The following is a 9812-nucleotide window of genomic DNA, read 5'->3' as shown; positions in this document are numbered from 1 at the left end:
GCACCCGCCGGGTCCGCAGAGTCGACACCCCGCGCTGCGTCCCGCTCACTCCGCCAATACCGACCCGTCGCCGATTCGCCACAGCCCCCGCGGCCCAGCTCTGCGCTCGGTTCGCGGTCCAGCTCACGCGGCCGCAGAGCAAAAGTTCTCGGGGCCCTGGTAGAGCTGGTGCTGAATTTTTTGAGCCTGTGGCGCCGGTACTAGGGGCAGCTGGTGACGAATCTGCGGCGAACCTGCGAGCCGGAAGACGCGTGGGACAGGCGGCTGTATCTGCGCCTGCGCTGGGGCGGGGCACATGGGGGCGGGGGCCCGAGTGGGCGTGGTTACTGGTGGGCGGGGCAGTGTGCTTTGGGCTGCGCGGCAGGTGGCTTGGAGTCCAGCACTTCTGCGCCCGCCTGCCTTCCCTCAGCCTCCGCGTTGGTCTTCCCGGAGTGACCTCCTCCCGCCCTTCCCCCGCTCGCGAGCCCCAATCTCTCCTGAGCTCACACATGCGTGCCTCCACAAACTCCTACTGGGCTCCAAACGCGTGTGCGGCCTTGCCGCCCGCCCAGAGGTATGGCCCGCTCTCCGCAGGCCACGACCTTTGCAGGGAAACGGGCCACAGACTAGGAAGAAGTCGCAACTGGGGTGATTTCGGGTATTGATGGATGTCCTGGGACAGGTGCTTCACCGTTCAGCACGGTAGCCACCAGCCACCGGGTCAGTTCCTTGGTTGCACTGTCCACGTGTCAAGGGCTCGATAGCCACCTGACACAATGCACAGCGTAGATATAGGACCTTCAGTCTTGGCAGAACGTCCTATGGCGACCTTGGGGAGCGATCTGGGAAGACTTCTCAAAGAGGTACTGTTTCAGCCCAGAAGGCCGTTGAGGTGACATGGAAAACATTTATTCATTCAACATACATTAACTAATTGCCTGCTGAGGCAGCAAGCACTCTTCCAGGGCACAGAATGAAGCAAAGTTCCTGTTCACACGTCAAGGGGGCAAATAAAGTACACGTACAATACATCAGATGGCAGATAATGGTAAGAAAAATTAGGGAGAGTAAGAAAATTAGTGACCAAGAGCGGTCTCCTTTTAAAAGCTTCACCCTGGGTGCAGTTAGAAAAATGGACGGTAGGGGGCAACCGCGGATGCAGAAAGCCCCGCGGGGCGTCCGGTGCGTGGACAAGGGTGGGCCAGGTGGTGAGAAGGAGCTGACCTGGGCTGGACCGGATGGGTTGGACGTGGGTGCGAGGGAGCGAGGAGCGGAGGATGATGCCTTGCTGGGACTCTCCGAGAACTTCTCCCGGGCCGCTCCTGGACTAGGGCTCTCACTCCCGGTTCCTATTACAGCTTCCTCCTTTCTCTATTCCCCACATTTTCCTGAATCCTGTTACCCAGTAACTTCTCAAGAGATCCTGCACAGAGGATAAATTTCTTAAGCCTTTGCATATCTGAAAAATGCCTTTATTCTTTGCTCCAGGTGGATTCATATTTGAGCTAGATGCACAATTTTATCAGCACTACGCTCTAACCATCTGGGCTAACCACCCACTCTGACTGCTTAATTTTAAATGAAAATCACTTTGCTCCTGTGTCTTTGGCAGCCAGCTTTGCTGCTGAGGTGGCCCACAGCCCTCTGGAGAAAGTCCCAATCCTTCGCATGTGACCAGGTTTTTCTCTCTGGACACGTTTAGGATCTCATCTGTGGTGTCTGACACTTGGCAAGATGAGCTTTGGAGTCAGGCCCCCGTCCTTGACCTGGCACTCTGCCATGTGGTCTTGAAATGATGGGTGCCCTTGTCTGCAGCACCTTCCTGTATTATCTTCCTAAAATTTCCTCCACTATATCTTGTAGTCTCACTCTCTAAGTTTCTCACTAAGTTTGATCTCAATCCAATGTTTTCTCTCTTCTATCTCTTTGCCTTTTTGCCTTCTTTCTGACAAATTGCCTTAATTTCGCCTTTTAGCTTTTCTGTTATACTTATCTATTTGTTTGCATTTTATTTTATTTTTTTATTTAGTCATTTTATTACAATTTTGATTTTGGGGAAAATCATAATTTTCATTTCCAAGAGCAACTTCTTCCTTTCTGATTATTTCTTTTTTCATAGCATCGTTTCTTGCCTTGTGTTTTTTTGTTGTTGTTTTGTTTGTTTGTTTTGGCTGGGCCATGAGGCATGCGGCATCTTAATTCCCTGACCAGGGATCAAACCCGCACCCCCTGCAGTGGAAGCGCCGAGTCTTAACCACTGGACCGCCAGGGAAGTCCCCGTTTCTTGCCTTGTGGACACAAAGCTTTTCTTATCTCTCTGAGGGTATTATTTAGAATGCCTTTGAGCCTTTCCTTGGCCCTCTGCACGTCTCCCAGTTTCTTTTCTGTTTGGGCAGATTTCTGTCTCACCTGTGGATGGGATTTTGTTTGGTGGGGTGCAGGGAAGCTCTTGCCTGTCAGTAAGTGCAGGTTTTCTGCTGGGGCTAAAGAAGCTCCCTCCCCTCTCCAGCCTGGGGGCAGGTGCCTGGCTGTGGCTGCTGCTTTCCAGAAGCTGGCAGAACCCTCAGACTCCCACAGTCCAATAGGTAGACATTTATTTCAATACCTTGTTGTTAGCATTACACTTAAAATGAGTGAATTTTATGATATGTATGCTTTCCACTAAATTTTTTTTAAAAAGAATGGATGATGAAAGAGATTGAAAGGAAAGCCCCTGTCTCTGTGCCCGGGGGCCTGCAGACCTGGAGTCTTTCTCCAGTGCAACGCTGTCTAATCCAACTATGACGTGAGTCCCATATTTAATTTTAAGTATTTTATAGCCATACTAAAAAAAGTAAAAAGAAACAGGTGAAGTTAATTTTATTTATTTATTTATTTGGCTGCTTTGGGTCTTAGTTGCAGCACGCAGGCTTCTCTCTAGTTGAGGCACGTGGGCTCCAGTGCGCGCAGGCTCAGTAGTTGCATTGCATGGGCCCCAGAGTGCATGAGCTTAGTTGCCCCGCGGCATGTGGGATCTTAGTTCCCCAACCAGGGATTGAACACACGCCCCCTGCATTGGAAGGCAGGTTCTTAACCACTGGACCACCAGGGAAGTCCTGAAGTTAATTTTATTTTATTTTTTTAAATATATTTATTTATTTATTTATTTTTGACTGAGTTGGGTCTTTGCTGCTGCACGTGGGCTTTCTCTAGTTGGAGCAAGCAGGGACTACTCTTTGTTGCAGTGTGCGGGCTTCTCATTACGGTGGCTTCTCTTGTTGCAAAGCATGGGCTCTAGGCGTGCAGGCTTCAGTAGTTGTGGCATGCGGGCTCAGTAGCTGGGGTGCATGGGCTTAGTTGCTCTGCGGCATGTGGGATCTTCCCAGACCAGGGCTCGAACCCGTGTCCCCTGCGTTGGCAGGCAGATTCTTAACCACTGCGCCACCAGGGAAGCCCCTGAAGTTGATTTTAATAATGTGTTTTATTTAACCCAGTCCATCCACAATACTACCATTTCAACATGTAATCATGGAACTTCCCTGGTGGTCCAGTGGTTAGGACTCCACGGTCCCTCCCCAGTCAGGGAACTGGATCCCACACGCAGCAACAAAGATCCCGAATGCCGTAACTAAGACCTGGTGCTGCCAAATAAATAAATAAATTTAAAAATGTAATCACACATAAAATCTGTTGATAGTGAGGTATTTTACATTCCTTTTTTGTACTAAGTCTTTGAATCCAGTGTGCACTTTTCACCTGCAGCGGATCTCCACTCAGACCAGCCTCATGAAGGGCCCAACAGTCGCACGTGGCTGGGGCTCTGGTATTGGACAGTGCAGCTCCAGAGAGCCAGCGGACCACGTGCTGGGGCTGGGCTGGTGTGCAGGAGCAGTCGCCCAGCACAGGGGGTCAGGGAGGAGACAGGGGTCCGGCAGCTCTGTATCCAGACTGACATGAGTCTCTTCACTCCAGCCTGCACCTCGCCCCAGCCCCCCACCATCCCTGGACACCCCCCAACCTCTCAAACCTCCCTGTAATGGGCTGAATGGTGGCCCCCAAAAAGACACGTCCAAGTCCTAATCCCTGTACCTGTGGATGTGACCTTATTTGGAAAAAGGATCTTTGTGGACGTACCTAAGTTATGGATCTCAAGATAAGACAACCCTGGATTATCCAGGTGGGCTCTGAATCCAATGACTGGTGTCCTTGTTAGACAGAAGAGGAGAGACACACAGGGGAGAAGGCCGTGTGAAGACAGAGGCCAAGGTTGGGGTGATGCTGCCACAGGAACAGCAAGAGCTGGATGAGGCAGGAAGGATCCTCCCCAGGAGCCTTCGGATGGAGTGTGGTCCTGCTGACACCTTGATTTCTGACTTGCGGCCTCCAGAGCCGTGGGAGAATGAATTCCTGCTCCCACCCCCCAGGGTAGTCATCGGGTGCAGCAGCCCCAGGACACCGACACGCTGCTTGCCCCTCGGGCTCCCCTCTGCAGTTCTCTCTGCTCTGCCAGGTCAGTTCTCCTTGCCTGCTCTCCTTGCCCTGTGTCTCCTTCAGGCTTTGTTCCTTTGCTGCCATCAAAGTGACGCTTGAGGAGTGAGAGGAGACCAGCTTCTCTGCACAGCCATCTTGTTTAACTGCAAGTCTTGGCCTTGGCCATGGTTTTATCCTTCTCCCCTCACTGGGTCACAACTGTCCATGGACCTGGCCCTAGAATGAGGTCCCACGCCCCCTATTTACTTAGACAGCCTGTGTTTGTTTCCGGGGGCTGCTGTAACCAATGGCAACAAATAGGGGAGCTTAAAACAGCAAGAACATTTTTCCCTTGCATCTCTGGAGGCCAGAAATCCAAGATCAAGGTGTCAGCAGGACCACGTTCCCTCCGAAGGCTCCTGGGGAGGATCCTTCCTGCCCCGCCCAGCTCCTTGTGCTCCTGTGTCAGCTTCACCCCAGCCTCGGCCTCCATCTTCACATGGCTTTCTCCCCATGTGATCTTCTCTTTGTCTCAGAAAGACACTTTAGGACTTATATGGATAATCCAAGATGACCTCATCTCAAGATCCTTAATTACATTTGCAAAGACCCTTTTTTCAAATAAACTCCCATTCACAGGCACCAGGGTTAGGACTGAGACCTACCACTCAGCCCACTACACAACCTGGGCCCCAAGACTAATTTAAGTGGCTCCAATCCCATTTCCTTTGCCTTGTCCAAGGGCGAGAGAGGGGCCTCATCGGATCTGCTGTCCCTGATGCAGACTTGGCTCTAAGGACTCCCCGGCCCCCACTGGGATCCATGTCCTGCTTCAGCTTCTCTGGTGGGAACATGAGTCCGTGTGCTCCTGCTAAAACAATCGCCCCTGTCTGCCTCTGAGCCAGCTGGACCAGGGCTTGCACCCAGTAGAGTTATTTTCCAAAGAAACTGTTCGCATCTGTTTTAAGCTTGTGTCCTTGGGAACCTCCAAGTCTCCAGAGCAAATGCCTTTTGTTAAGGTGTCAGGAGGTACCTGACTCCAAGCCAGAGAGGAAGAAGGAAAACCACTGCCCAGGAGAGGTGGGCAAGCGTGGGGGAGGCAGGAGCTCCAAGCAGATGGCTTCTCCTGCAGCCGGGGTGCCTCTCGCTCCTTCTCAGAATGGGCTGCCTGGGGAGGAAAACCCTGCCTTTCTTCCTCATTTTTGTGCCCATATATCTACGTGGGGCTTTGTTGCAAGAAACCGCACCTGAGAGGCAAAGAAAACCATTCCTTGAGAGGCTCTGTAGACTAGAAGCACAGGTGAGTATACCCACTGTTGGGGGCAGTAGAGTTTTTTTAACTGACACCAGACAAAGCACAGAAGTCATAAAAACAGTAGTAAGCTTCTGTGCTCTGTGGGCTCAGCGTAGAGTTTGCAGTTCTTATCAGCTGCCTGTTTTCACCTATGGCTGGAATAGCAAAATGGGTTTGGGGAGTTTGTTCTAAAGCCGAGCCAGCTGAGGGTGGGTGGAGCTGGGGAGCCACCTGAGGAGTGTAGCTGCAGGTGTGCTGGAGTGGTGGGGGCCAGCCCGCTGGGCATGGGGAGCAATGTCCCGGGTCCCCCACAGAGCAGAGACTCCTGTGCGGGTCCGTGGCCAGTTCCCGGATGCCCTGCAGGCATCAGGGCTGCGCCAAGCACTCCCCACTTTGATCCCCATGCACAGCCATCTCGCTGGCAGGTAGGACCCTGAGGGTCGAGGGGTAAAGAGTGTGGCGCTCGGGGAGGGATGGGAGCCGCCTGTGACACCCTCACCCACTGCAGCACAGACCTGGGGCTGTCTGCCGCTGCGAGCTCTAGCTTGGTGCGAGGGGGCTAGTGGCAGTGATCAGCCGCCTCACCGCATTGCCCTGAGGATCTAATCCCCAGGAGTGCCTGTGTCCTCTCTACAGTTTTGGAGGTTCCAAGTGGCAACCCTAAAGCACCTGCAGGGCATCGCCAGCAACTACAACCTGTCCTTCGTCATGGAGGCCTGGTTCTGGAGCCTGGCCCACGAGAGCCAGGCCGTGGCCCTGGCACTAAGCCAGCTGCAGGCCGCCGTGCAGGGCGACCTGGGCCACCTCAAGACCTGGGTGTGGAAGACTCAGTGCAGAGGCCAGAAGGTAGACAACAGGCTGCTGGCCTTGGGTGCCGCCCTGAGCGAGAGGAGCGCCCAGGAGAGAAAGGGGCAGGAGGAGCAGAGGAACGCCCTCTCTGGCTGGCCCTGGACGTGTGGGCCGTGCACGGCATGCTGGCTCGCCTGATGCCCCTCGTCCAGAGCCAGGGCACCGGGATGGCAGCTTTCAAGGGGCTGCTGCAAGTGGCCAGCCCTGGCACCGCCACCCTGCGCGTGACCCCGGCCCCACCTAGACCATCGAGCCCAAGCTCCCCACAGCTGCAGGCAGGCAGGCAGGCAGGCACCCAGAGCTCCGCCTGAGCTCGGGGACCCACCTCTGGACTTCGCTCGCTGTCTCCAAGAGACGCAGGTGTCCCCAGGCCCAGGCAGCCAGCAGACGTGGCCCACCGAGAGCCCAGGAGAGAATAAGCACCGTGGCCTGCCCTTCCCCATCAGTGTCCACTTTTCCCTCTGGTGCCTCCTTATGCCTCCAGTCCCCTCCAGGAGGACTTCTCCCCAGGCTGAGCGGCGAAGACACTGCTTTACACCCCACAAAACCTGCCCTTAAAGAAAGGAACCGTCCAGGTGATAGCCTGTCTGCAGGTCAGACCACCCAATGCACACACCACTGGGGTGCTGTCCGCAGGCAGTAAATGCCCACTCAGAGTTGGTGATCACCCTGGTCAGGGCTGGTGGGGTCTCAAGGACGTCCTCAGCCATAGCCAGCAGGAACCCTCTCTGCAGGGCCCCGGCCTGCATCCCATGGGGTCTGTGCCCACCAATGGAGGCCCCCCGGCCTTTGCAAAGCCGGTTCTGCTTTGCCACCTCTCATCTGCAAGTAAGGGTTTCTCTATGGCGGCACTACTGTACTGGCATCTGGGGTCGGGTAGCCCCTAGTTGTAGGAGCATCCAGGGCATTGAACGGTGTTAAGCAGCATCCCTGGCCTCCAACTACTAGATGCCTGCTCAGCTTGAACTCTCATCTGTGACCAGGCTGCTCCCTGTCTGGCCTTGCAGCCCACAGGGCCCATTAATCTGAAGCAGGTCCCTCCCCATCTGTGTGGTTCTAGGGGCCTCACCAGTAAGACAGGGCTGAAGGGCTGACCTGGAGGGCACCACCAGGGGTCCCGGGAAAGGGGGGCTGTAGGTTTGGGGGTCAGAGTTCTGACAACCGAAACTGTCCGCAGACACTGCTAGATGTCCCCCAGGGGACATCTGCAGTTGAGGACCACTGCCAAAGATTATGACAAGAGCCCCCAGGTGAAGAGAGGAGGTGGGGGCTGGCCACAGAACGCCCTCCACCCTGGAACCCAAGGGGCCAGTGGGCTAGAAAAGCGCGTTCCCTGGCTCTGCCCCCAGCTTCTGGCTGGGTGCCCCACCCCTGCCCCGCCTACCCTTCTGGCAAGCAGATCTGGCAGGAAGTCTGGTCAGCAGGAAGCCCCCAAAGATGTCCATGTCCTGGTTCCAGACCCTGTGAATGTGTCACTTCATGTGACAAGAAGACTTTCCGGTGTGATTAAGGATTTTCAGATGGGAGCTGATCCTGGATTATCACGTGGACCAGTGTCATCACAGGGTCCTTATAAGAGGGAGGCAGGAGGCTCAGTGTCAGGGATGCAGATACAAGGGCAGGAGCTGACGTCAGAGGGCAGCAAAGGGCTTCTCCTTGGAGCCTCCAGAGGAACCAGCTCAGCCCACACTGTGATTTTAAGCCCGGGGAGACCTGCAGGGACTTCTGACCTCCAGACTGTGAGATGCTAAATTTGTGTTGTTTTGAGCCACTGTGTTTGTGGGGATTTGTTCCAGCAGCCACAGACACTCATCCAGGGCCCCCTGCTGGTGAGGAGTGTGGCTCAGCCAGGTGTCCTGCTTCTCAGTCCTCCCACCGGTAAGAGGCTGATCACGTGAGAATAAGTGAGCCGCTGCCCCTTGCGGTGTGGGCTGACTCTCCCCGCTCTGCTTCTAGTTTGCAACGTGGGCCCTGCACTCATCTTTCCGAACGCGTCCACTGTGAATGTTATCTTCTTCCACCCGGCTTCTTCACTGGCCTACGGGCTCTGTCTGTCTGCAGCTGGGTCCGCACAGCCTTGGGCCACCTGGGCACCCTCCTCTCGTACACCAGCAAAGAAAATAACAAGCTGGTTCTGCATGGCCGAGACTCCCTGCCCCCTGGCTCCATCCACTCTGTGATTGGAGACCCGGCCTTCAGGGAGCTGCCCCTCCAGCCACTGCCAGACGGCTGTTGGCACCATGTGTGTGTCATCTGGACGTCCATTCTGGGCCTGGGCAGGTACCGGCTCCACATGGGCCGAAGGCTAGTGGCCACTGGCTCCCGCTTTGGGGAAGGCTATGAGATTCCTCCAGGGGGCTCCCTCATGCTAGGCCAGGAGCACGACAGCATTGGGGGTGGCTTTGATGGCCCTGAGGCCTTTGTGGGGAGCCTAGCAGGCCTGGCCATATGGCACCAGGTGCTGGTCCCCAGGGAGGTCTCAAACCTGGCCACTGGGAAGGAATTCCTGATGGGTGCCATCCTAACACTGGCCAGTGCCGCATCGGTAGACGGATTCGTGCAAAGGGTGAACTGCACCTGCCTACAGCTCTGTTCCTGAGGCCTCGCTACACAGCAGCTGTGCTCACACGGTGGGCCGGCGGGAAGAGCAAGTCTTCAGCCACTCTCGGCCACCCCCGACCCCAGCATACTCCATAGAGGCCCCCCACCCACACTGAGGATCAGGCTGCTGCCTCCGGCCTGGGCCAGGCACACCTGCTCTCTAACATAGGATGTGGGTATTCCACAGGGTGGGGGGAGGGCTCACAGGCAGAGCCGGGCCTCAGGATCCCCACGACTGCATTCTTTCCCTCTCTGCGGCATTCTTACACCAACCAACACCCCCCCATAGTAGGAAGTCATTTCAACACGGCCCAACTTGCCACATGGCAGAGCTGCGCTTCAGCTCTGCCTCTCCTTGGGCATGGGTTTGGGGCAACCACAGGCTGTCTCCTGGAGAACTCTTATTTTCCTTGCATTAACTTCTGTGGTCCTCTCTCCATGTGGCTTGAGAAAGTTTCTCTTTGACTGCTCCTTGTTCCAACATCTCTCATGAGAAGGGCTGGGGAGTCCATTTCCTGGCCCCACAGCTCCTTCGCCCTGGGGGTTCCATCAAGGTTCTGTGGCAGCTGGTAAGGCCACTAGAGCTGCTGGGAAGGGGGCCTGCAGAGGAAGCAAGCTACTCAGAAACACACATCAAGGA

General features: G+C 55.3%; 1 protein-coding gene across 1 annotated transcript; it reads left to right on the top strand.

The window, feature by feature from the left end:
* The first annotated feature begins 5587 nt into the window (after window positions 1-5587).
* On the top strand, window positions 5588-9170 carry PTX4 (pentraxin 4). Its single transcript, XM_024759592.1, is given in 5 exon segments — window positions 5588-5728; window positions 6359-6685; window positions 6688-6850; window positions 8528-8587; window positions 8590-9170. Coding segments are annotated over 5 exon segments (1272 nt in total).
* The last annotated feature ends 642 nt before the right edge of the window (window positions 9171-9812 follow it).

This window comes from Neophocaena asiaeorientalis, unplaced genomic scaffold (assembly GCF_003031525.2).
Source record: "Neophocaena asiaeorientalis asiaeorientalis breed wild unplaced genomic scaffold, Neophocaena_asiaeorientalis_V1.1 scaffold254, whole genome shotgun sequence".
Lineage (NCBI taxonomy): Eukaryota > Metazoa > Chordata > Mammalia > Artiodactyla > Phocoenidae > Neophocaena > Neophocaena asiaeorientalis.
The sequence above is the reverse complement of the archived record's forward strand: the minus strand, read 5'-3'. Positions and strand labels throughout refer to the sequence as shown.